The sequence below is a fragment of the Antechinus flavipes genome, chromosome 4 (assembly GCF_016432865.1).
Source record: "Antechinus flavipes isolate AdamAnt ecotype Samford, QLD, Australia chromosome 4, AdamAnt_v2, whole genome shotgun sequence".
NCBI lineage: Eukaryota > Metazoa > Chordata > Mammalia > Dasyuromorphia > Dasyuridae > Antechinus > Antechinus flavipes.
Genome location: NC_067401.1, coordinates 148,293,550 through 148,319,363, shown reverse-complemented (window position 1 = coordinate 148,319,363; position 25,814 = coordinate 148,293,550). Strand labels below are relative to the sequence as shown.

Here is a 25,814-nt window from a genome sequence, read left to right as displayed (position 1 = left end):
TTTAAACTAACTGTCTCCAAGATGGAGGCCTTTTAAACTCAGTGTGTCCCAAATTTGTCATTCCACAGTGAACTTAATATCTTCTTCTCTTTTCATGATTCTCAGCCAGGAATTGGTTTTTCTGAGGTCATCTTGATAGGTCTCCATGAAATGTTGGAGACTATGCCGATCTTTGGTTTTTGGTGTTGCACTCCTCCCCGCTTCCACCCTTTCCCCATGCTGGCTCTTGGAAGCTGAGCCTATCTCCTTCCTGGTCTTTGGGTGCAATGAAGAATATACATCACTAGGCCCTTCCTGCCTGTTGGGTGATCTGTACTTTAGAGAGGGATGTGTCTGGGAAGCTAACTCTAGACCTTTGTGCTTCCCCATTTCTGTCCTTGGAGACTTGGGCATTCAGGTCCTAACTAGTTCCATTTGGGAGGTGTTTTGCCTGGTGGGTAGGGGATTTGCTAAGACCAAACTGAAAGCCCTAATTTGTCATTCCCATCCCAAGCAGTAATTGTGAAGCCAAGGAGCTCCGAAATCCTAGATTGTTTCTATTCTATTGTTGAGCCGGGCTGTCTTGTTCTGCCTCTTTCAGAGGCAGTGGAGAAAGGACAACTGTGATGTTGACCATGGGTGCCATGGATGTGTTGAGGGGTTCTGGAAGAGAGACAACACATGGTTGGCAGTCAGATTTCTGCTGGGAACAATGACGTAACCCCTGGTTGATTCAACCCTGAAACATGGACTGCTGTTTTAGAAATTTTTTGCTCTTTTGGTATATACATTATAGCAACTGCAATTAGCCATTCTGCTTCTTTTGATCCTCAAGGCTCCCCAGGGCCCAGCCTCTCTAATGGTGGAGATAGGGGTGAGACGAAGAGGATTTCGAATTTGGGGGTTTCTTGATATCCTCTCTCTGCGTTGTAGCTGGATTTGCTGAGGCAGAGCTTCATATAAATCTTTTCATTTTTCCCCACTTGAGTACAAAGGATAAACATTGTGGGGGGAGGGGGAGAAATTGGTTTAAACTGAAAAGTGTCACTGTGACCAGAACAATTGCAGTACTTCTTAATTCTTTACTATTTCTTTACTTTTTTGAGGGGCTGAGCTGAGGGGTTTGAAGTTTCTTTGTATCCGGTGGCATGGATAAGGAACATGGAAAAGATCTTGCTCAAACTGAGTATTTAAAACTAGAGCAAATTTTTCTGTCTCCCAAATCACTTGATCATTGGCCTCTATAAATAAGAATGGTAACCCTGGGAATGTATTGAACCTCAAGTTGAGTTTGCAGACCCAGGTTCTTATTTCCAAAACAAACTCTATTCTCTCCCTTGCCATGGCCTCTCCAGAGGCAGCTTGGAACTCTCAGGAGCCCATTCTCACACTACGCTCTTAGAAATGCCAGTAGAACTTGCCTGCCTGCCAGCAGATTGGCATTCTCTCCTGGTCCAGCTCTGCCCTGGACCTTACTCTGGCCATTTGGTCACAAGTGACAAGATTCACCATTGAAGAATATAAAGATGTTTACTACCTCAGTCCCTCAGCCCTAAGACTAGTCCCATGCATGTGGCGCAGAAGGAGAAACTCAGTAACAATAAGAGGAAACAACGAGTTGACTTGAAACATGGAAATGCCTGCTGGAGATGGGGTGAGATATTGCCACTTACTATTTGTAATTTGCCCCCACTTAGATGAGCTTGACTGACAGCAGAATAAAGTAAAATCTATAGGGAGCAATCAGGCACAGAAAACTACATTTTCTCCTACCAACAGCCTGTGCATGTGGGCACTTTCTTGGGAAGGCATGTAATTATAGAACGCCTTGTTTTTCCTTTGCTTTGTTTTTCTTAATAGCCAGTCTAGAGATTGGTGCCCCAGGCTAGACACAATAGGAGCAGGTAGGGGCATGGAGTAAATGCTTAAAGATACTTTCTCTGCTTTCTGCTGGAACCTGATTGGCCAGTCTGGGAGTGGAGCCGCACTACCACACCTACTGCCCTAAGAAAGAAAATGGGATGTCCAGACAGTACTGAGAAAGAAGTCAGAGAAAGGTCTCAGATAGGCTAGAGTTTGTTACGAGAGGGGGAACATTGGTCCTTGTTTTTGGTTTTTGGTTGTTTGTGAGTTGTTGTTTTTTTTTTTTTTTTTTTTTTTTTTGAAATAGAAAATAAGCTAGCTTTAAAGATTTCTAGATGCTGGGAAGGAGAGGGTTACAGTTCTGTGGTCCCTAAAGAGAGAGATACAAATACCTAGTCAGAGAAGAGACTGTGTGACAGCAGCCTAGTTTGTTTGGAAAGACTAAGCTTTTTTTGTAGTTCTCTTTTCCTTCTCTAGTTGAAATCATTTAGGTTTGGTCCTCACTTCAGTTTTAGTGGTTCCCCAGTGAAATTTTAGCTCTGTGCAACATGGATGTCCTTTCCCTACTTTTCTTTCCTTTGTGCAGTTTTCCCATTACTGGTTGTGTTGGTGGCTTCCCCCATATGACACTACCACCTTGACCAATGTTTCGATCACTGGCTGCACTTTTTCCTACTCCCTGACATAGATTCTGGAGAGGGCTGCCACTCAGCAGCTGTCCTTTAAGGTTCATTCCTTTCAAATTTTCTGCCTAATTCAGAGCCTACTACTTTTCTTCCAGCCCCAATGTTTTTCTTCCTTCTTATCAAGGAGGCTTGACTCACAATCTCTTCTCTCAACACCTGCCTTCATACTAGGGGACAAATACTTTGACTTTGCAATTCTGAAATATTCTTAGCTCCCATGATTTCTCCTTATTTCCTTAGCTACAGACATAGGTGGCCATACCCTTGATCATCTCACAAGCTTCCACTTTAACAAACAGAAACCCTCTGATTCCTTTAGTAGATTATAACCTTCTGCCATCTATTCTTTTTCCTTATTTGACCCTCCAATCCCTCCATCTCTCAGTTTGGTCCCCGGACATCATTCTGCTCTTACCTTACTTTCTTCTCTTGCCATTCTCAGCCCTATAGTTATCCAGTTCAACTCTAAATTGTCTTCTACTCTTGAATGGATTATTACTCTGTTCTATCAACTCCATGCCTTACCAAGTTCCAATTCTAAATTATTCTCACCATCTGTCTCCTCACTCCTAAATGGAACTAAATGAAGTCATGCAATCTTGCTACTGGATGCAGGCAAATTTATGTTACTTAAGCTCAGGTAGGCCCTCGATATAGCACGATGACCCTTCTTCTCCCTAATTCAATCTTTCTGCTCTCTTCCCACAGACTGGGCTGTTTAGATTTTCACTTTTTTCCTCAAGCCTCTCAATCTTATCTCTCCCTCTCAGTAGAGTCCCTTATCTCCTACCTTACATAGAAAATAGGCCATTTTTCATTAGTCCCCTCTTTTCAAAAGCCTTTGACATTATCTCTCATTCACTTCTTTATTCTAGACTGATGAAGAGGTGACCTTTCTCCTAGCCAAGGCTCCAATGTGAGTGCCCTTGATCCAAAATGTTTGAACTCTCAGTCTACTGGCTCCTTTCTTGCCATTTTCAAACATATCCAAGGCTTCTCTATACTGAAAAAACAAAACAAAACAAAACAAAACTTCATTTAATAACCATCCCTTAGAAGTTGTTGTCCAGTACCTCTCTTCTTTTTCATACCTAAACTCCTAGAATAAGTTAACTGTTCTATTTGTCTTCTTTTCACTTATTTCTTAGTTTTTTACAATCTGGTTTCCACTCTCCTCCCTGAAATTCCTTTCATCTAAATCCATAGTGATCTGAGTTGCCAAACCCATTGGTATTTTCTCAAACTTCACATTTCTCAACCCCTCTGCAGAGGTTGACCCTGTTGACTACACTTTCCTCATGGATAATTTCTTTTTTCTAGATTTACCTGGCACTCCTCCTACCTGTCTGACCATTCCTCCTTACTCAGTCTCCTTTAGGCTGGCTCATCATCCATATCACCCCTCTAACTGTGGATATTCTCTAAAATTCTGTTTTGGTCCTCCTCTGTTCTTTGTCAGTGTGGTTGTCATTGATTGGCCAAAAAAAAAAAAGGTCCCAGGCCAAGCCCCACTTAGTCTTTGGGCCCTGATTGATTCAGAATGAATATAAATAGCAACTATTTCTATTTTGGCCAGAAACCCTGAGGGTCTTTCCTCCCAGATCAGGTTTTTTTTTGGTTGTTTGTTTTTGTTTTTGTTTTTTGGACTAGATAAAAAAGGCCTTTGTCTCTTTTCATTTTTTACCAGCCTTAATCACTGTTTAGGTGTTGCCTCAGTCAAACTGAGACCTGTTAAAGACCTTAGCTTAAAAAAGCCAAGGCCTCCCAAAAAGATCCAGGGCCAAATCCAATCTTCCTGATGTGCATTTTGTAACTGGAATTCAGATGCCTCTGGAAGGGAAAGTGAGGCAGATGCCTTGCACTCACTTAAATTCCATTGATGTGTATGTCCTGACATCACCTCCCATGGTCCTCTTGGAGAACCAAGGAGAACAAACAACGTTCTCTCTACGACTTCATTAGCTTCCATGAGTTTCATTGTGATTTCTATTCTCTTATATATTACTTTTTCTCAGATATTTCAAATTGAATGTCCTATAAGCTTTTCAGACTCAGTACATTATCTTTCTTCTGAAGCCCACTTTCTTTTGCACTTTTCTATTTCTGATGAGGCCCCTTCTGTCCTTTCAGTCATCTTAAGTTTTTAACTTTGGTATTATCTTTGTTAGCCTGTTCTTTACTCTATTTACCCAATCAATAGACAAATCTTGCTATTTATGTCTCCACACCTCTTCCTTCTTTTCCATTATCTCTATTCATCCTAATATTCCTCTCTTATTGCTATTGCTATAGCCTCCTGATTAATCTCTTGGGTTTAAATCTCTCCTTTCTTCATCTTCCACATAGCTGTGAAAGTAATTCTCTTTTCTTTTTTTATTTTAGTAACTTGTTTTTTCCCTAATTACATGTAAAAAGAATGTTTGTTTTTAAAAATTGAGTTCCTAGTTCTCTCATTTTCTACCTTCCCTCCTCATTGAGAAGGCAAACAACTTAATATAGATTATATACGTGTAATCATACAAAATATAGCCATACAGAAATTAGGCATGGACCCACACTTAACACTATATACCAAGATAAGATCAAAATGGGTCTATGACCTAGGCATAAAGAACGAGATTATAAATAAATTAGAGGAACATAGGATAGTTTATCTCTTAGACTTGTGGAGGAGAAAGAAATTTGTGACCAAAGATGAACTAGAGACCATTACTGATCACAAAATAGAAAATTTTGATTATATCAAATTAAAAAGCCTTTGTACAAATAGAACTAATGCAAACAGGATTAGAAGGGCAGCAACAAACTGGGAAAACATCTTTACAGTTAAAGGTTCTGATAAAGGTCTCATTTCCAAAATATATAGAGAACTGACTCAAATTTATAAGAAATCAAGCCATTCTCCAATTGATAAATGGCCAAAGGATATGAACAGACAATTTTCAGATGATGAAATTGAAACTATTACCACTCATATGAAAGAGTGTTCCAAATCACTATTGATCAGAGAAATGCAAATTAAGACAACTCTGAGATACCACTACACACCTGTCAGATTGGCTAAGATGACTGGAAAAAATAATGATGAATGTTGGAGGGGATGCGGGAAAATTGGGACACTGATGCATTGTTGGTGGAGTTGTGAATGAATCCAACCATTCTGGAGAGCAGTCTGGAATTATGCCCAAAAAGTTATCAAACTGTGCATACCCTTTGATCCAGCAGTGCTACTACTGGGCTTATACCCCAAAGAGATACTAAAGAAGGGAAAGGGACCTGTATGTGCCAAAATGTTTGTAGCAGCCCTGTTTGTAGTGGCTAGAAATTGGAAAATGAATGGATACCCATCAATTGGAGAATGGCTGGGTAAATTGTGGTATATGAATGTTATGGAATATTATTGTTCTGTAAGGAATGATCAGCAGGATGAATACAGAGAGGCTTGGAGAGACTTACATGAACTGATGCTAAGTGAAATGAGCAGAACCAGGAGATCATTATACACTTCAACAACAATGTATGAGGATGTATTCTTATGGAAGTGGATTTCTTTGACAAAGAGACCTAACTGAGTTTCAATGGATAAATGATGGACAGAAGCAGCTACACCCAAAGAAAGAACACTGGGAAACGAATATGAACTATTTGCATTTTTGATTTTCTTCCTGGGTTATTTCTATCTTCTGAATCCAATTCTCCCTGTGCAACAAGAGAACTGTTCGGTTCTGCAAACATATATTGTATCTAGGATATACTGCAACATATCTAACATATATAGGACTGCTTGCCATCTAGGGGAGGGGGTGGAGGGAGGGAGGGGAAAAATTGAAACAGAAGCGAGTGCAAGGGATAATGCTGTAAAAAATTACCCTGGCATGGATTCTGTCAATATAAAGTTATTATTAAATAAAAAAAATATATATAGCCATATTGTAAAAGAAAACATAGACCAAAACAAACTACCCAAGAAAAACAAAAGTGGTTTTTTTTTTTTTTTTTTTTTTTTTTTTTTAATATGGTTTAGTCTTTAGTCAGATTCCATCAGTTCTTTCTTTGGGGATGGATAACATTTTTCATCCTAAGTCCTTCAGCATTGCCTTGAATCCTTTGGATCACTGGATTGCTGATAGCTGATAAAGCATTCACAGTCGATCATTGTACAACATTGCTATTATTATGTATTATAGTGTTCTCTTGGTTCAGCTCATTTCACTTTGTATCAGTTCATGTAAGTCTTTCCAGGTTTTTTTTTTTTTTTAGGAGAGTCTCGCTTGTCATTTCTTATAGCACAATAGTATTCCATTACAGCCACATACCACTCTTTGTTCAGCCATTCCCCAATGATATACCCCCCAATGCAGGATATCCCCTCAACTTCTAATTCTTTGCCATCACTAAAAGAGCTACTATAAATATTTTTTACAAATAAGCCCTTTGTTGTTTTTTTTTTTTTAATCTCTTTGGGATACAGACCTAATAGTGGTATTTTTGAATCAAAAGTTATGTATAAGTTTACAGACATTTGGACGTAATTCCAGATTGCTCTATAGAATGGTTGAATCAATCCATAACTCCCCCAGCAGTGCATCAGTGTATCAATTTTTCCACATCCCCTCTAACATTTGTCATTTTCTTTTTTTGTCATATTAGCCAATCTCATAGGGGTGAGGTAGTATCTCAGAATTGTTTTAATTTGCGTTTCGCTAATCAGTAGTGATTTAGAACCATTTTTCATATGGCTTTAGATAGTTTTGATTACTTCTTCTGAAAACTGCTTCTTCATATCCTTTTATTATCAACTTGGGGAATGACTCTTATTTTTATAAATTTGACTTTTCTGTGTATTTGAGAAATGAAGTCTTTATCAGAGAAACTCACTACAAAAATTTTTTTGTGAAAGTAATTTTCTAAGAATTCTGATTTGACCAGTGGCTTCTGTAACAACCCTTTGAGGTAGGTGCTGTTATAAGAGTGTAGGTATTGTTGGAAGATCAAATGAGGTAATATTTGTAAAGGCACATAGCACAGTGCCTGGCTCTTAGTAGGCACTACATAAATAAATGTTTATTCACTTCCTTTTTCAAGTACTATAGTTCAAACTGGCTTTCTGGCTATTCACCACATATAATTGTCTTCTATCTTCAAGCCTTTGCAATATCTCCCATCCCTCTTTGAATCCCTCATTTTCTCCAAAACTCCACTCAAAGACCACTTCCTATGTGAAGCCCAAACTGCTAATGTGCCCCATCCCCACCCATTACAAAAGAACTTACCTTGTATTTATTTTATATCTGCTTATTAATTGTGTATTGTCTCCTATAAAATATAAGTTTTCTCAGGGAAAGATTTTTTTGGCCTGGTGCTCTAATCTAATCCAATTCTGGCTATTCTTCATTGTTTATTATTTAATTGGTTGGCTATTCTTGCTTCAGGCTGTTTTCTTGTCTTCTCTGATTATCTAGTCCTGTCTGAGAGTTATGCTGAGCTTTAGCATCCTTATGTAAAAATCGAAGCCTCAATATAAGTGTAGAGATAAGGCGGAGGATGCAAGAGGTTCTTGGTCTTTAAACCTGAATCATTTGTACAAGGCCAGTTATAATTCCACTGTCTCCCCTCCCTGAGGTGGGATACATTTCTCTTGCCCAGTGCTTCAGGTAATCAGACGTTTTGTTTTTCATTTTGATTTTTCCCTTGGAAGCCTTTATTTATACCTCTTTGTTGATTTTTCTCTACTTTTAAGCTAGTAGTAAAAAGTTAGATGAGATAAACTTTAGTCTCAACTGGTACTTCCTATGAAGCCTAAGTCCACTGGAATTCCCCACTAGGAAAATGGATGGCTACCTTGAATATGGACTCCCTGTACCAATAGTTATTTCTTCTTTTAAAAAATGTTTAATTGATAATTTTGTTTTAGTCTTCATACATACTTTTACTTGAATGAGTGTGAAAATAGCTATATATTTCCCAACATATGTCCAAACAAACCCCCTTTAAAAGTGTCTTCCCCCCCAAACAGTTAAGTTTGATGTGTCCTTTAATGTTGATCATCTAGCATTGACTCTTATATTTGAACAGAGCTTCTCCAATTTGACTTTATTTAAATTGCTGTAGTCGTTGTATATATTAAACATTGATGCTCTTTTGCTAGCCCTTGATAGTCCTCTTATTTATGCAGTTATGTTCTCATCTCCTAAGGGCCCTCCCAGAGATATTGAGACCTCATTTCCTCCTAGTCTGGCAATAGGGGTGGGATTTTTTTTCCCTGGTCATTTTAGCAACCTGGAACATGGAGTAGAGCTCAAATTTTCTGGAGGCCTTCAGTCTCCCAAAGTCTGTTCTCCCAATGTTGGACTTAGGGAAATCCAAGCCTAAATAACTTCTGGCAGTGACCTAAAGGATTTCCTTTAGGTCACTGAATTTCTACAAGATGGTTATGATGCTTTGTGCTTTTTTCTGTAGGGCGATCCTCCCTTGGCCCTGGGCCTATCCACAGGTAAGGCCCTTAGTATCCTGAAGGAGCAGCTGGAGGCAGTGCTAGAAGGGCACCTAAAGGAGCAGAAGAAAAGCCTGACGTGGAAGGTGAGATTTTTCCCTGCTTTGTGTATCAGGACTGCTAGCAGAGGAGCTGATATTGCCTTTCTCCCTTCCAGGCTTAGGCCAAAGTAGTGTATAGTAGAAAGAATCCCAGATTTGATAAAACATCTTGGCTCAAATCCCAGCTTTGTTATTTGCTACATGTATGGCTTTGGGCAAATTTCTTTAAAAAAATTTTTTTTAATAATAGCTTTTTATTTTCAAAATACATGCAAAGAAAGTTTTCAACATTCACTCTTGCAAAACCTTAGGTTCAAATTTTTTTTCCCTCGCTTCTCCTCACCCCCCTCCCCTAGAGAACAATTCAGTATACGTTAAACCTGTGAATTCTTATAAACATATTTCCACATTTATCATGCTAGGGCAAATTTCTTAACTGTTCTACTTCTTAGTTTCCTGATCTGTAAAATAGAGGAGTTGGGTTAAATGATTTCAGAGGTACTCTGCAGCTCTAAATCCTTTGATCCTGGCCCAGACAATTGAGTGGGAGGATGCCTGGGAAACTTATTTGCCAAGGGGACTATAGAGCACAAGAAAGAATCAGCATAAGTTTAAGGGGTGGCTTACTCTTACCTTTGCAAAGTGAAGTTTGTAAATCTAGAACTTTTCACTGGGTACCATCAATTAAAAGCCTAAAAAAGTAAAGGTTTCCTTTTAATGATTTCCTGGATCCTGATCTCCAGTAACAACAGGCAGGTCTCTGGTTTATTCATAACTTTGCCTGAGAGATGAGCAGAAGGTCAGGAGCAAGTGTCTGTGAGAAGGAGGCTAGATATATGACCTGAATGATCCCTTGGTGCCCCATTCTGGCACCTGAGTCCAGCTACTGATTTGCAACATCTTTACTCCCTCCTTAGGAGATATGGAAAAGGAGCTTCCTGCACCATGGTAACCGCTGTTCTTGTTTTCACTGGCCGGGTGCTTCTCTGATGCTGTTGGCAGTGCTGTTGCTGCTGGGCTGCTATGGGAGTCAGCCAGCTGGGAGGTAAACATGGTACCCTGGTGGCCACTAGAAAGAAGTGATTCTCTACCTTCTTCCTCCCCCTCCTGTTTTCTTTCCCAGTCCCAGAAGAAAGTAATTCCTCTTTCATCCATAATGCTAATAAGGGAGAGCAGAAATTGCCCCATGAGCTAGGGCAAGTGAGAACAAAGACTTGTGGCCATGTGCTATCTCTTGGGCCAGGGCCCCTGAGCTGCATGGACATCTCTTCTGTTCTGTGCCTGAGGCCAGAAGACCGGGCTCAGGTTGGGCAATTTGAGTGAGGCAGCCTCCTAGCTGGAGAGGGAAGTCAGAGCTGGGAGAAAGTAGTTTGAGTTCTGAGAGTGAGCTGGATTGGAGGCTCTGCCCATGGCCCCTGAGCCAAACAGGTCTTTCTTCACACAGCCAAGGGGTAGAGTTGGTGAATGCCACAGCACTTCTCCTGTTGCTACTTTTGAACCTCATCCTCATTGGGAGGCAGGAGCGGCTGAAACGCCAGGAGGTAGAAAGAAGGCTTCGGGGAATCATTGATCAAATAAGCGGTAAGGGTAGGAATTGGTCCTTTGTGGGGGCTGAGGAGGGTACCCTGGGATAGCAGAATTTTGGCTTTCTCCTCTCTTACTGTCATTCAGACCTTTGACCACCAAGGCTGGCAACTTGGTGCTTGTCCCTGCTCTGGCCCAATTCTGAGTGAGTTAGAAGATTAAGAATGAAAGTTAAGTAACAATTTGAAATCCAGCTCTAGAGCCAGAGATTCATGATCCATTATAAAGATTGTTTATGATAAAGTGCCACTTGATTGGTTCAGATGGTAGTGATTTAAGCTGGGTCTTGAGGATGATTCTGAATTGAGAATATGTGGAGATGTGGAGAAAACATTCCAAGAGATGAATAAGAAAGTGTTAAAGGTAGAGAAACGAAAATGAGCTAGTTGGATTTGGGTAAAGTGAAGAGATTGGTTTGATTATCTTGGAGCATTTGTTTTGGGGAGTTGTCAAAGATTGCATTGTTTCCTTCTTCCTCTTTTCTGCAGATACCCTTAGGGATGGTAAGGAAGTCAGGTGGCCAAATGCCATGTACCCTGATCTTCATATGCCCTTTGCCCCATCCTGGTCCTTGCACTGGGCCTACCGAGATGGACACCTGGTAAATCTGCCAGTCAGCCTGCTGGTGGAGGGAGATGTCATTGCCCTGAGGCCAGGTCAGGAATCCTTTGCTTCCCTGAGGGGGATCAAGGTAACTCAGGGTTTTTCTTCCCCTTCCCTGGGAAATATTGTTGGGATAGTGGGAGGATATCAGTTTATTCCTGAAGCTTCAATGCCATAGTTAGTTCCACAGTTTCTCAGCTGTGACTTTGGGTAGGATAGGGCATGGTTTGCTATTTTTATGTCTTCTTATCCCTACCCTCTTCTTTCTGCTGTCTTTAAATTGCCAGAAACCTTAAAAGGCACTATCCCAGTTGCTTATTTACTTCCCAATAGCTACATTACCCTAAGCAATCTTCCCCATTATCAGGAATCATAGAGGACCTATGACTATAAGTTAGGATGCTATAGAGTTGGCTGGGTACTCACATTTTCATCTACTCTTGTCCATCTTTCTCCCCCTTTGCTGACAGGATGATGAGCACATTGTCTTGGAGCCAGGTGATCTGTTTCCCCCCTTTTCTCCTCCTCCCTCTCCACGGGGAGAAGTGAAGAAGGGACCACAGAACCCCCAACAACACCGACTCTTCCGGGTTCTTAAGACCCCTGTGTTGGATAACATCAGGTGAGAGAGATGCTGCCCTTCTTACAAAAAATTGCTCTCTTTCTTACTCTTCTCCTGATGGAAATTTGTTAGTTCCACACACTCACTCTTCTCAGTGTGGATTTTTTGGAGACATTGGTCATTGGACTGATCTCTGAGCCAGCAGTGGGAGACTGAGCTGGGCAGGAGTGGGATTAGAAATTGGACATTTTGCCAGCTAATGAGTCAGTTTGAGGGACTAGTGACATGTCCATGTGATATTTCTTGGCTATCTGGATGAAGCCCGAGGCTGAGGCTGTTCTTTTCTTCAGATGGTGCTTGGATATGGCCTTGGCTCGACCAGTGACTGCTCTAGACAATGAGAGGTTCACGGTGCAGTCAGTGATGCTGCGATACGCGGTGCCTGTGGTCCTGGTGAGGAGGACAGGAGGGTGGGTCAGGCCGGGAGCCACAGGCATGATGAACAGGGCAGAGACTCTGTGCACAAGTGCATGTGACTAGGTGTTGCCTAAGAGATGCCCAGGCAAATTTGGGGGGAAATGAAAGAGGAGGCTGCTTTTTGAGAGTGTAGGCTTTGCTCCTTGTGCGTAAGGAGGCTAGAAGGAATTGAGACTCTGTCCTTTTCCCAACAGGCCAGCTTCCTCATCACTAATGCCCTGCGCTTTGTGTTCAGGGCTCCAGGAGTCACCTCTTGGCAATATACCTTACTCCAGCTGCAGGTAAGGAATTCTTTCCTTTGAGCTTGCTTCTTTCTTTAATTACATTTCTGGGTTACTCTGTTATATCTCTCACCAAAGAGTAGCCTTTGCTCAGATTTATTCCAAGTATGTGAAGACTTTTCCCATTGAACTACTCTGATGCTAGATTTTTCTTTTTCTTTGGGGAGAGGCAAGATGTGATCATTTTTTAAATGGAATGGTCAAAAGAAGACCATCTTTCAAATGTGGTGGGAATCTAGAATCTGATACCTAAACCTACGCCTGAGTTGTATTCCTTCCTTGGTCAGAAAATCTTTCATGGTGGTCCTTGTTTCCTACTCTTCTACCTATGAATTGGCCACATAACCAGAAAAATCCTTCCCTTTCTTTCCCCTTGTGGGGTAATACAATAGCTCTTTAGGCTACACTGGTGGTGGGTTTTTCTTTCTTCAGGTGAATGGTGTCCTGCCAATCCTGCCACTGCTGTTTCCAGTCCTTTGGGTACTGGCCACAGCCTGTGGGGAGGCCCGAGTCCTGGCTCAGATGAGCAAAGCCTCACCCAGCTCCCTGGTAAGTCAAGTTTTGACACCTTCAAGGTGGAGAGGTAGAAGGAAGAGAAGAGGGGGTTTGATTGTGTGTCCTAGGGATATTTTGACTTCTACATACTGGGATCAGACCATTGATGGGTGTAGTGAGTTAGTTAGCCTAGGAGAAGGACATTAATATGAGGTTCTTGCCATTGGTGGTCCTCCTCCCATCCCCCACATTCTCTTCTGTATGTGGTCCACACTGTCTCCTGATGTATCTTCTTCCAGAAGAACTGACGACCCTAACTTAGGACAGAGCTCTTGGTGTTGCCTACACTTACTACTGCTTGAACCTGTCTTAGCTGTTTCACTGATAAGAGCTTTCATTTCTTGATATAGTTGGCCAAGTTTTCAGAAGACACTCTCAGCAGTTACACAGAAGTGGTCTCCTCTCAGGTGATTTCCCCATCTTCAAATTCTTCTTTTCCCTCCCCTAAACCTTGGGAACTTATTCTCTTCTTTTTGACCCTGACTTTTCTCTTGGGGCTTCTGTAGTCTAATAGTCCCTGTCTTGTGTGGACTGAATCTGAGCCCTTTCCCTTAATTTCCTGTTCCTGAACCAGAAAAGCTTTGCTTGAAACTGATACTTCTCCATGCCTCTCCTACCTCAGAACTCTCCTTTGAGCTCTAGGTTTGATTCCCTTGTAATCTGAGCCCCCAAATCCTCATGGTTTTCACAATGTCTTCTCTTCCAACTAGGAAATGCTCCGCTGCATTTGGGGTCACTTCCTTAGGGTGATCCAAGGAAAGTCATCTACATTGAGCTACAGCTCTAGCTTGCTGCACAGCTTGGGCTCTGTAACGGTGAGGATCATCCCTGTCTGAAAAGAGAGACCCTGAAGAGTTGGGGAGAGGATGGGGTACTATAGGAACCCCACGCTTTGAGGAAGAAGCTGCTGTCTTTCAGTAATAGCAGTGCTACTAATAGCTAAGATTGCAAAAAAACTTACAAATATTATCTCATTTGATCCTAACAACAATCCTGGGAATTAGGTGCTATTACTATTCCCATTTTACAGATGAGAAAACTGAGGCATATTGCTCAGGTTCATATGGCTAGGAAGGCAGGATTTGAACTTGGATCTTGCTTACTCTAGGTCCAGCACTCTAATCCTTGATACCACCTAGATTTTAAGCCCCTAGACGAGAGAAGCTTTGCTTTAGCCCGACACTTCCCTATTCCTTCCCTTCCTGGAATTCTCCTTTGAAATTGAATGTTCTTTGGACTTGCAGGATGTCTGTCCTCTCTAGGTTCTGCAGGCCAGTTTATTCCCAAAGACAGGAAGACACTTCTGCGACTCAGGATGTCCCATGCAGAGTCACAGGTAGCATTGGGCACTTCCCTTATCAGATCCCTTCCTGCTGCAGGTGCTGTGCTGTGTGGACAAGCAAGGAATCTTGTCCTGGCCCAATCCAAGCCCCGAGACTGTCCTGTTCTTCAGTGGGAAGATGGAACCACCTCATAGCAGCCATGAAGACCTGACTGATGATCTGTCCACCCGTTCCTTCTGCCACCCTGAGGTAGAGGAGGAGGTACGGCCAGCTCCTGTAGGCCCAAAATTGGGTTGGGCTGTTTAGCCTCTGGAGCCTGGCCAGTGGCCTCAGGGAAGGTGGAGAGTGACTGGAGGCTTCGAGTGTGGACCCCTGGGGAGGATTAAAGAGGGCAAAAGCACTAGAGGGAATAACCCTCTTCTCCAGTTACTGGGAAGGGAGAAGGGGGTCACTGGGGTCTCTCTCTTAGGCCTCCCTCTCCACATTCTCCTTAGCCCCATGAGCGAGATGCTTTGCTGTCTGGTCCCTTGAGTGACACCTTGCACCTCTCCAATGAGCAGGAGAGGGGTGACTGGCCTGGGGATGGCCCCAAACCACCTGAACCTCACCCTCACCGAAAGCTGCATGGGCGCAATAAACATCCCTCTGGCTCCAATGTGAGCTTCAGCAAGGACATTGAGGGTGGGGAAGAGGAGCCATTTAAGGTGAGGGGAGAAAAAAAAGGATAGAGTGCTTCTGTCCTTTTCCTTGCCCCTTTGGCAATCCAGACAAATGGCAGGGATTTGGAAGCCCCTGCAGAAAAGAGCTCTATGGAATTTGTTTCTAAATCCTGAAGATTCCTCTGATCCCTAACCTGACATTCTTTTGTAATATAAGCTAATTTCCTCTTCTTTGGTCCTGCTCCCTGCCATTCTTCTTACAGTTCTCCAGAGAGAGGAAGCTGGTGGGTCCCTTTAAAGCCTTTTTTCCAAGTGAAATAATACCTTTTAAGTTTTCCTTATCTCTCCTCCTCCTTCCTTTCTTCTTTGGTTTTCCTTCTAATGGTTCTTTATGTTCTCCTTGAGATTCAGAGGGCTGGAAGAGGCAAAGAGGGAAACATGGAGGGGATGATTGAGGAAGATCCTTCAGACTGCCTCTTGAATAGGGAGGCCTTGAGTTTGGCTGACTGTCTCATAACGTCCTGAGAATCTCCTTCCCACAAGCTGGGGACGAGGGTGAGCTTGGAACAGTCTCACCTTTGTCTTTGCCAGCCTGATGGGTCTATTTCCCATCTCTTCCTTTCGCTGCCTCCTCTGCTGCCTCGACTGCTCGCTCCAGGCCGTGAGCGAAGGGGATGCCTGTGAGGCAGAGGACTTCGTATGTGACTACCACTTGGAGATGCTGAGCCTGAGCCAGGACCAGCAGAATCCCTCTTGCATCCAGTTTGATGACTCCAACTGGCAGCTGCACCTCACCTCCCTCAAGCCTCTGGGGCTCAACGTCCTGCTGAACCTGTGCAATGCCAGCGTCACTGACCGCCTCTGCCGCTTCTCTGACCACCTCTGCAACATTGCCCTCCAGGAGAGCCACAGTGCCGTGCTGCCCGTCCACGTGCCCTGGGGGCTCTGCGAGCTGGCCCGGCTCATTGGTACGGGTGGGAGAGCCCAAGTAACAACGGGGACGGGGAGCTAGCAGAGATAGCACGGCTGTGCTGCTCTCTCTAATGTTTGTGTGCTATGTGAGACTCCTCTGCACAAAAAAGGGAACAGAAATTGGCCGTTGCTTCTGCTCCTTTCCATTTAAGTGGCCCCTGCTGAGGTGATGTGGCCCATTTTAGAGAGATGACAGGAAGATAGATGTAATCAGCCCAGATAAGCTCTGAGGAGAGATGTATGCCTGAGGTCCCTTTCTGGAGACCCTGAGCCGCTTCTTCCCTCTCAATCTACCACAGGCTTCACTCCTGGTGCCAAAGAGCTCTTCAAACAGGAAAACCACTTGGCACTCTATCGCCTTCCCAGCGCTGAGATGGTGAAGGAGACGGCCTTGGGGAAACTGTCCCGCGTTACCAAGCGGCGTCCCCCACTGAGCCACATGATCAGCCTCTTCATCAAGGACACGACCACCAGTAAGCCTTTCTATCCCATTACGTCCCAAACCAAGTCACCCTTGAGGTGGGAAGCTTGTTACTGGAAGGGGATGATAACCCTCCCTGACAGCTAGCCGCTTCTCTTACCGTCTTACCTGTCTCACTGCTCTTGGTCACCCGAGCAGCCTATGGAGACGCAGCTCTGCCATTGTAGACTCTTTCCAGGGAAAGAGGGGGAGAGAAGTGCTTAGATTTCCCAGGACCAGTCTATGGCAAGGCTCAAGGTTTGGGGATTAGCTACAAAGCTTAGCTCACTGGAGCTTCTTGGAGCTGTTCCTATCAAAGTGAACAGCTTCTCCAATAGTCCAAGTTCTGGGGAGCTCATTGGAAATCTAGAGGAGAACCCTCTGTAGTTTCCTCCAAAAAAATGGTCCCCGCCAGTAATTTTCATTAAGGCAGTGCTGTTGTTTCAGGAAGCTTTCCTGGAGGATCTGTAAGGACCATTGAGGGGTGAGAGAGGATTGGGAGAGTTATTTGCTATAGTGTTCAGGATTGAGCCTGTAATGGGAATGAGTTTTCTAACCCTTGCCTAGCTGGAGGCTTTCAGACACTGGTCTTCCTGTTTTCTTCCATTCTTGAATGTGAGACCTGGGTAAGTAACTAGTAGTTGCAGCCTGGCGTAGAATTACCTTGGGTGCAGGCCAATTGCCAGGAGCCTTCAGAATTGTTTTTTGAATGGTGGAGCTGCCTGGTTCCTGATTTCCCCTCTGGCTCATTGGCACCAGGGGTGCGGCCCACCTTTGCAAGGATGGCCTCTAGCAGAAGTCTCAGAATGCTGGGCCCATGATGTCAGAAGGGGCTGTGGAAGGTCTAAGGCTTGGAGTTTGGAGTTCACCTTTAAGTCTTGGCCCCTTCTATCCCAGGCACTGAGCAGATGCTGTCCCATGGCACCGCCGACGTGGTCCTGGAAGCCTGCACAGACTTCTGGGATGGCGCAGACATCTACCCGCTCTCTGGCTCAGACAGGTAGGGACCCCTGTCTGAGGCTCCTGTGGGATCAGGAGCAGCCAGCCCCAGCCCTGCCACCTGGGCTCATTTTCTTCTCTTCTCTTTCCCTGACAGAAAGAAAGTGCTAGATTTCTACCAGCGCGCCTGCCTCTCAGGCTACTGCTCTGCCTTTGCCTACAAGCCCATGCACTGTGCCCTGTCCTCTCAGCTTAATGGCAAGTGTATCGAGCTTATGCAGATGCCTGGCCACGGGGCTATCTGCACCTCCTGCGAGCTTCCTGGTACCATCCCCATCAAGCAAAATACTCGCCGCAACAGCTGGAGCTCTGACGGTACCGGGGCAGCCTCGGGGCCTTCTCTGTCTCTCCTGGGGTAGCTTGAGCTAGTCATTGCCATTGGCCTGGCCCTCTAGGTCCAGAGGGAAGCCTTCCAGGCTGAGGGAGGCTCAGAGAGGATCCTAGCACTTGTCTGCCTTTATTCTTTTAGTGTACCATAACGGACTTGGAGTCTGGTAGTCCTGGTTTCAAAACCTGTTTCTGCCATATGTGAGTGGTGAGACTTTTCACCTGTCAGATACACACATCGCAATCTGTAAGATTCAAGGGTTGGACTGATTTCTTAGTTTCCTGTTAGCCAGCTTTCTTTCCCTTGCCTGACCAGAACTTCTCAAAGGACTGAAACTCCTTTCCTCCTTGATCTTCTCATGGAATCTCTTGCACCCAGGAATTTGGGAATTCAATCATTTGGATGTATAGGGTTGTCTAAGGGAAAGGATTTAGTTAGGTAGACACCTGCATCCACGTGCCTTTCTTCCACAACCTGACTGATAGTTGTCTTTTGTTGTCTTTTTTCTTCTTATGTGTGTGTGTCTGTGTGTCTTTCTGATTGACTGTCTATGCTGATGTTGATTTTTATCTGTGTGCTATGCTATGTACATGATGCACTGAATATCTGTATTTGGGTGGCAATGCCATGTGTGGTTTCCCATCTGGATTTTGTGATATGTGGCTGTTGTGGCTGTATCTTGGCTGGGCTGCACGTGTTGGTTGCACTGTCTGAAGAAGGAATTGGTGAAGTGATGGAGAAGGAGGATTGCATGCAAGCTCTGAGTGGCCAGATCTTCATGGGTATGGTGTCATCCCAGTACCAGGCTCGTCTGGACATCGTGCGCCTCATCGACGGGCTGGTCAATGCCTGCATCCGCTTTGTTTACTTTTCCCTGGAGGATGAGCTCAAGAGCAAGGTGGGACTAGCCTTTCCCCCACTTTAGCAATCTGAGAGAGCTGGCTACTTCCTTTCCTTTATTTCTCTGTTCATTTTTACTGCTTCTTCCTCAGGTGTTTGCAGAAAAGATGGGCCTTGAGACAGGGTGGAATTGCCACATTTCCCTCACGCCAAATGGTGATGTTCCAGGCTCTGAGATTCCACCTTCTAGCCCCAGTCATGCAGGTTCCTTTCATGATGACCTGAATCAGGGTGAGCACATAGCCCCTTGAGTTGTGGGAGGAGGGTGATTAGGAAGGAAGAGACAGAGAGGGCAGCAGGGAGTCAGAGGTCTTATCTCCTTGGAGTGAATGTTGCTGGATGTAGCCCCTATAATCACCTATTGAAAAGGCTTTCCCCCGTTAAAGTAGCTACGATTTTTATCCTGTGACAAAAAGCTGTCCTCACAGAAAGAGAAGAGGAAACTTCCAGGTACAAAGTTCTGAACCTCTTACAGGAAGCACTAGTCATTAACAGTGTGAGAAAGGAAAGGGTTCAAGAAAACTTAACTTTGAACTGAGGGTGGTTTGGTTCTGTTGTTGCAGTGTCCCGAGATGATGCCGAAGGGCTCCTGCTTATGGAGGAAGAGGGTCACTCTGACCTCATCAGTTTCCAACCTACTGACAGTGACATCCCTAGTTTCTTAGAAGACTGCAACCGGGTATGGTGGCTAGGCTGGCTTCTCGTGGACTGCCCAGAAATAGTGGGGAGCCTGCCTCCCTTATCCCACAGTTTCCCTGAATGGTTGATATTTGCATGCTTTCAGTCCCCTATGCATTGCACTATTGGTATGGAGGACTCTGAGGTGTTGGGAGAGCTCTTGATCTTGTTGAGATCTGTTCAGATAGACTGGAGGAATCTCATTCAGTCAGTCAACGCCCCAATTTGAGCTATTTATATTTCTCTATCTTGCAGGCCAAGCTGCCTCGGGGTATCCACCAAGTACGGCCACACTTACAGAATATCGATAATGTTCCTCTGCTGGTGCCCCTCTTCACTGACTGCACCCCTGAAAGTGAGTCTTGTTGTTAGGGCAACTCAGGATGCCTCCCTCAGAGGAGGAGTCACATCCCTTGAACTAAGTACTTCTGGGTTATGTTCTTACTAGAATTTGGAAAAAACTCCCGCAGGGCTTAGTAAATTCTGGGGGACTAGGTGACTATAGTTTTTACACAAGATGAATGTACAGGTGAAAGTTGGTGCATTGGAATTCTTATTGGACATGTCCATTGTCAAACTGACCTAAACCTGAGGAAAGTATGAATAGTCAGTTAGACGGCCTTAAGGAAGCTGTTTGACTGAACCTCCTTCTGCATCCCTTGGCTGACCAGTATTTGGACCTGGGGCTTCCAGCTCAGCATAGAGGCAAGGCCACCAGGCCCAGGGAACAGAGAGAAATCAAGTCTGCTGCCATCTCCATGCACTACATTTCAGACACACTGAGCTCATACAGGTGCCCCTGGCTGTTGGATCATTTTCATATCCCATGGACTTCCTGACCCTATCCTCATTGAGCAAGATACGTATATACACCTGTTGTAACAGCTGGAGTGATGGGGCAGTTTCTTCCTTGCCTTCTGTTTGTTTCTTTCTCCTTCCTTCCCCCACCCCCCAATCCCTGCCAAGGAATGGCTTCCATTGAAGTCTATCATAAACTATGGAGCGTCCCCTTTCACCAAAGGGAGCTGACACTCCATTTCCCAAACAGCTGTTGCTTCCTTGGCATTGTTTCTGATGTAGGATGAGAGAATGTTCCTTCCTTCTCAGCAGACTAGCTTAGGGAAGGAAGCAGATAATCCCTCCCTTCCCATCCCCCATCCTACCATACTTCTTCCTTTTGCTTCAAATCTCTTCTGGGATTCCTCTTGCAGATTTGATAAAGGAAGGAGATAACCTCATTGGAATTTTTACTTTAAAGAACAAAAGTCTTAAGTTGCAGTGATGTCTTGAAGCTCTTCTGCCTATCTTCTTGGTTGTATCTATGAAAAAAAATCAAAAGGAAAATCTCACCATTTTATATTAGTATTTCAGTTGTTTCATTAAAGGAGTTGGGGTAGTCTTTTTTTTTTCCCCCACTTCTTGAGAATATTTTCCATAGTATAGGTATTTCATTGTTTTTTGAGGTGATAGAATTCTCCATATGGACTAGGGTCTCTTCTCTCCCCCCAGACTTTTTGATAGTTTCTTTGTTTTTGTTTTTGTTTTTTAAATTGAACCATTCAGGATCTCTATTTAGTGTTCTGCTAATTTGGTATCTTACTTTTTTGTTGATAATTCTCAGTTTTGTTGTCATCTATATATACAAAATTATATGTGTGTGTATGTATGTATATATAACACACTATTCTGTATATAGTAGATTCTGATAAGTTTTTTATTTATAGTAGATTCTGATAAGTTTTTTATTTATTGTGATTTCACCTTGTTCATTTTAAATTTTACTAACTTGGTTTTCCTCCCTCTTCTTTATTATATATTTGACTATTTGAAAGCAGTTTTAAAAATGTAACTCATTTAATAAAATTATCTGGCTCTTATAGTTTAAAGATGATCTATAATTCAAAGCCATCTCATTGAACCCTCTTCTCTCCAAGATGCTGTCTGTGAGGAGAATGTGGATTGTAATCAGCCAGCAGGGGTCTTGCTCACTGGAGCTTATTTTATTTTTTTTTGGCAGAGGAGGGAGGGTGTTAGGGTGGAACTTGGAATTGTGTGAGCTGGAAAGTAAATGTGATAATATGGGAAGTAGGGGTATAAACCCTAAGTGTGAGCTGCAGTGAGTATGGCTGGCTCCAGGGGAACCGTGGTTACGTACACCCTCACTCTTAGATCTTCTGACCCGGATTAGAAGAGTATGTCTTGCATGAATGTCATAGTATCCACTGCTGGGTTTTGTGAATGAGTATCCTCATTGTTTAGCATCTCCTCTCTTGCTGACTGTCTTTTCCTACTCTCTTTTTCTTCAGCCATGTGTGAGATGATTAAGATCATGCAGGAGTATGGAGAAGTGACATGCTGCCTGGGTAGTTCTGCCAACCTGCGCAATAGCTGCCTCTTCTTGCAGAGTGACATCAGGTCTGGATGAGCTTGGGCTTGGGGCCGGGCCGTCTCCGGGGAAGACCACCACTGGGTTGGGTTGGGTTGGTGGTGATGGCAGGAGGGGCTATGCTAGAAGGGGAGGGGTTATTCCTGTCCCCACCTGCGCTCATCCACTTCACGTCCCATGGCTGTTCTCACAGTGTGCTGGGAATGAGAGTAAAGGGTCTGAGCCCAGCAGATCTGTTGTAGCATGGAACCTGATGGCTTCTTTCCCCCCAACCAAGCAGCATTGCCCTGGATCCCCTCTATCCATCCCGCTGCTCCTGGGAGACCTTTGGCTACGCCACCAGTACCAGCATGGCCCAGGCCTCAGATGGCCTCTCTCCTCTGCAGCTCTCGGGGCAGCTCAACAGCCTGGCCTGCTCCATGGCTTTTAGGCAGGAGGAGAGCATCAGTATCATCCGGCTTATTGAGCAGGTGAGGAGCCGAGACGGAGCATAGAGACCCCGCTTTTTTTCATTTTTCTTTCTCTAGAGTCTAGCATAGTGCTCTGAGTATAACAGATATTCATTAACTTTTTGTTGAATTAGAGTGATGGGGACAGCTGTCCTGTTGGCTCTTGGTTCAGGCTTTCCTCCATATGCCCAGAGGAGCCTAGGACTGAGGGTAGGGAAGGGCTGTTCCAGTTGAAGTGATGGTGGATTTCTTCACCTCTCAGTGGTCCTTTCCACTGATGGATCTTGTCTGATTATCCCCGCAGGCCCGGCATGCTACCTATGGCATCCGCAAGTGCTTCCTCTTCCTGCTGCAATGCCAGCTGACTCTGGTGGTTATCCAGGTGAGGCTGGGCAAGGCATGAAGTATTGCCTCTCTGCACCCCTAGAGAAAAGCAGAGGGCTGAGGAGGACAGTTGTGGTTGTGAGTGGCTTAGGTAAGGGTGGGAACCTGCTGAAGTGCTTTCATTTCCTCTGACACCCTCCCTCACCTGCACCCCGCTGAGTTTCTCTGTTCCTGGAAAATAAGCACAGCTGGGCCAAGTTGTAATGGGGCAGTGCCATAGATCCTAAAGGTTTTCCCTTTTTTCATTTCTTTAATCCTTGTTTCTGGCTTGTTTTCCTCCATCTAGTTCCTTTCCTGCCTGGTCCAAATGCCACCTCTCCTGGGCACCACTGACATCCTGTGGCTGTCCTGTTTCTGCTATCCCCTTCTAAGGTGAGAGGTCATGCGGCATTCCAAAATAGGGAAGCTTGGGGGGTAGGGGGTGGCTCCTTTCAGAATTTCTTTCCCATTTCCTCACCCCATTTTCCTCATGGTTTACGTCCTATTCCCTTTTCTCCAATGGGACCTCCTGGAGCCATTCCAGGTGAAGGTGCATGTGTTTTCTCCCAGAGGTTTTGGCCTGGTCTTTGTCATCCTTCAGGATGAGTTGGGGAAGCAGAGCTCCAAGGAGCCGGCCATCCCCTGACCTCGCTGTCTGCTCTGCAGTGTCTCCTTACTAGGGAAGCCGCCACACAGCTCAGTCATGTCTGTAGCTACAGGGAAGAATCTTCTCTCCATTCCCAAGAAGGTAGGCGAGACCCTTTTGCACTGGATTTTAACCAGTTTCCTCACCCCTCGGTGGTAGTGATGTTGTAGCACAGACTGAACACGCTGGGAAGCATCTGGAGACAAGATCTTTATGGGAAGGGAAGTTTGGGGGGATCCATCTTCTGGTGAGGTAGGACCTAACTGACCCCCCAGATCAGCAAATGTCTGACATAGGGGGAGTGGACGTCAAATGCTCTGACATTCTCCATTGCCAACCCCTAGCCATCATAAAAGGCCCTGAGGTTCTTGGTCAACTTCCTTGGAGTTGGCTCGGGGCTGGGCAGGAAAGGGTGGGGCCAGCTGCCTGGTGGTCTTGTCTCCTGTGAATGATGGCCCCTCTTCTCCCGCAGACCCAGCATTACTTTCTCCTCTGCTTCTTGCTCAAGTTTAGCCTGACCATTGGCTCAGGCCTCATCTGCTTTGGCTTCGTCCTGCAGAGTTTTTGTGACACTGCACAGGCCCGAAACATGACTAACTGTTCCTCCATCATGCTGCGCAGGTAGGCCCCCCGACCCTCCGTACCGCCGGTAGCCCTCCCTGCTCCTTTACCTGCTAAGAGCACTCCGCGCCCCCCCCCCCCCTTCCTCCCCCTTTTTAACTCCCCATCACCTGCTTCCTTGCCCTAGTCTGTAGCTAGTCTTCATTTTGATTTGACAGTAAAGATGATCTGGCTCCAAACTGGTTTAATGACTTTGCCAATGGACTCCTGTTGGCCCAGAAACTCACAGCCGCCCTGATCGTCCTACACACTGGTGAGTGCCTGGCTGCTCCCCCAGGACTGGTGGAGGGGGACTGACAGCAGCCCCTGGGCAGCGGTAACTGGCTACTGCGGGTGCTGAGGATCTTTTGTCACTCCTCCCCAACAGTGTTCATCTCCATCACCCACGTGCACCGCACCAAGCCTTTGTGGAGAAAGAGCCCCTTCTCCAACCTCTGGTGGACCATAACCGTGCCTGTGGTGTGAGTACATGCAGCCCCGGGGCTCCTTGAGGGCTTTGGTTAGGAGTTGGGACCCGGGTTCTGGATCATGTCAGGGCTGGAGCTGGGCATTGGTGCTTCCAGGGGTCACAGCAGACATGGGTACCACCACGGTTGGGGAGCTGGTGAGGAGCACGCCTCACAGGCGCTACATCTTTGGTCCTACCTTCTCAGGCTTCTGGGGCAACTCGTGCAGACAGCCGTGGACTTGCAGCTCTGGACAAACAGGGACAGCCCTACTCACTTTGGCCTGGCAGACGTGCCCCTGATAACATGGCTCCTGGGCTGCCTTTCCCTCATCCTGGTGGTAGTCACCAATGAAATTGTCAAGTTGCATGAAATCCGGTGAGGAACAAGACAGTCTGCCCCACCTCTGAAACTCCTCTCTGCCCCATCTGTCCCTTATAACCTATAATGGAAGAACACCTGAGCCCTTCGCTACTCCCCACTGGATTCACCTCCTTTTCTTGTTCTTCTTTCTGTGTCCTAACCTTCTATTCATTTTGTGCCGTCAGGGTCCGGGTCCGATATCAGAAGAGGCAGAAACTACAGTTTGAAACTAAACTTGGCATGAACTCCCCTTTTTGAGCTGTGGACATAATCACGTTCCTCTGGCCTAGTCATCCTAACTGTCCTGGGGACCTTATACCTGTCCCCTGCACCCTCCACCACTTCTAGGTTTGGGGATTCAGGTTGTAACTCCTGGGGAGATGGTCCTTGGGCCCTGTAAAGTTGCACACGATAGGAGCAGCAGCCAGGGCTCATGATCGAGCCTTCCTGCCCTGTTCCTGTTAGACCCTAGCATCTTCCATTTCTCCCTCTACCACATGCTTTCAAAGGAGTCCTAAAGCCCAGCAGGGGTTCAGCCAGTGTCCAATTTTTCTGACTCCAGCCTGGGGTACATTTAAACGAAAGGCACCTTTGCAAAGGGCCCCTCACTTGAGCTTATGGCACAGACCAGCCTTTGGGAGGCTTCTGCCCCACCTAAGCAATCATCCTGAGCTTCTCCTTAGGTGGCCATATTGAAGACGGGGTTTTTTTGGTCCTGTCCCCGACTCCACAGAAGACGGTAGCCACAGGGCACCCCCTTCAGCTTGTCTTCCCAGGGCTGGGGCACGGCTCCCCCAGAGAAGCCCGCAGTTCCTCCCTGCCTTCCTTTCTCTGGGAGTGAAGATGGAGCACAGCCCCGGCCGCACCCTAACAGCTGGATGCCACCACAGGCAGGCTGCCCGGCCCTTCCTCCAATGTCTTTCCTATGTGAGAGTGTTTTTACTGGTGTATATTTTCTATCAGAAATGAGCCTTTTGGAGATGAATGTAAAAACTCCATTTGTATTAAAACTTGTAAATTGCTTCTGTCACTGACTGGTATTTAGGGAGGGGAGGGAGAGTGAGCAGAAAGGTACTGGGGAAAGGCTGAGCTCACGGGGGCATCAGGGCAGAAACCTTAGTAGAGGAGGAAAAGAGA

The 25,814-nt window shown here is 45.2% G+C and overlaps 1 protein-coding gene across 8 annotated transcripts in view; it reads left to right on the top strand.

Annotated features, from left to right (window-relative positions):
* TMEM94 (transmembrane protein 94) overlaps positions 1–25,702 on the top strand; it is a 47,528-nt gene extending 21,826 nt beyond the window's left edge. For 2 of the 8 annotated variants that reach the window (XM_051995097.1, XM_051995092.1), the window contains exons 3-32: positions 8,988–9,107; positions 9,980–10,107; positions 10,507–10,643; positions 11,135–11,337; positions 11,720–11,871; positions 12,162–12,264; positions 12,483–12,569; positions 13,002–13,118; positions 13,475–13,531; positions 13,835–13,939; positions 14,504–14,668; positions 14,902–15,111; positions 15,725–16,034; positions 16,338–16,511; positions 17,396–17,498; positions 17,595–17,812; positions 18,542–18,723; positions 18,818–18,956; positions 19,289–19,404; positions 19,659–19,758; positions 21,710–21,818; positions 22,070–22,259; positions 22,543–22,620; positions 22,909–22,994; positions 23,268–23,349; positions 23,720–23,868; positions 24,027–24,121; positions 24,236–24,329; positions 24,522–24,692; positions 24,863–25,702. In XM_051995097.1, the coding sequence (XP_051851057.1) occupies positions 8,988–9,107; positions 9,980–10,107; positions 10,507–10,643; positions 11,135–11,337; positions 11,720–11,871; positions 12,162–12,264; positions 12,483–12,569; positions 13,002–13,118; positions 13,475–13,531; positions 13,835–13,939; positions 14,504–14,668; positions 14,902–15,111; positions 15,725–16,034; positions 16,338–16,511; positions 17,396–17,498; positions 17,595–17,812; positions 18,542–18,723; positions 18,818–18,956; positions 19,289–19,404; positions 19,659–19,758; positions 21,710–21,818; positions 22,070–22,259; positions 22,543–22,620; positions 22,909–22,994; positions 23,268–23,349; positions 23,720–23,868; positions 24,027–24,121; positions 24,236–24,329; positions 24,522–24,692; positions 24,863–24,935 (4,053 nt within the window). In that variant the 3' untranslated portion in view covers positions 24,936–25,702. The remainder of the gene's footprint in view (positions 1–8,987; positions 9,108–9,979; positions 10,108–10,506; positions 10,644–11,134; positions 11,338–11,719; positions 11,872–12,161; positions 12,265–12,482; positions 12,570–13,001; positions 13,119–13,474; positions 13,532–13,834; positions 13,940–14,503; positions 14,669–14,901; positions 15,112–15,724; positions 16,035–16,337; positions 16,512–17,395; positions 17,499–17,594; positions 17,813–18,541; positions 18,724–18,817; positions 18,957–19,288; positions 19,405–19,658; positions 19,759–21,709; positions 21,819–22,069; positions 22,260–22,542; positions 22,621–22,908; positions 22,995–23,267; positions 23,350–23,719; positions 23,869–24,026; positions 24,122–24,235; positions 24,330–24,521; positions 24,693–24,862) is intronic. The other 6 variants (XM_051995098.1, XM_051995096.1, XM_051995094.1 and 3 more) reach the window with 6 other exon arrangements.
* Positions 25,703–25,814: the final 112 nt, after the last annotated feature.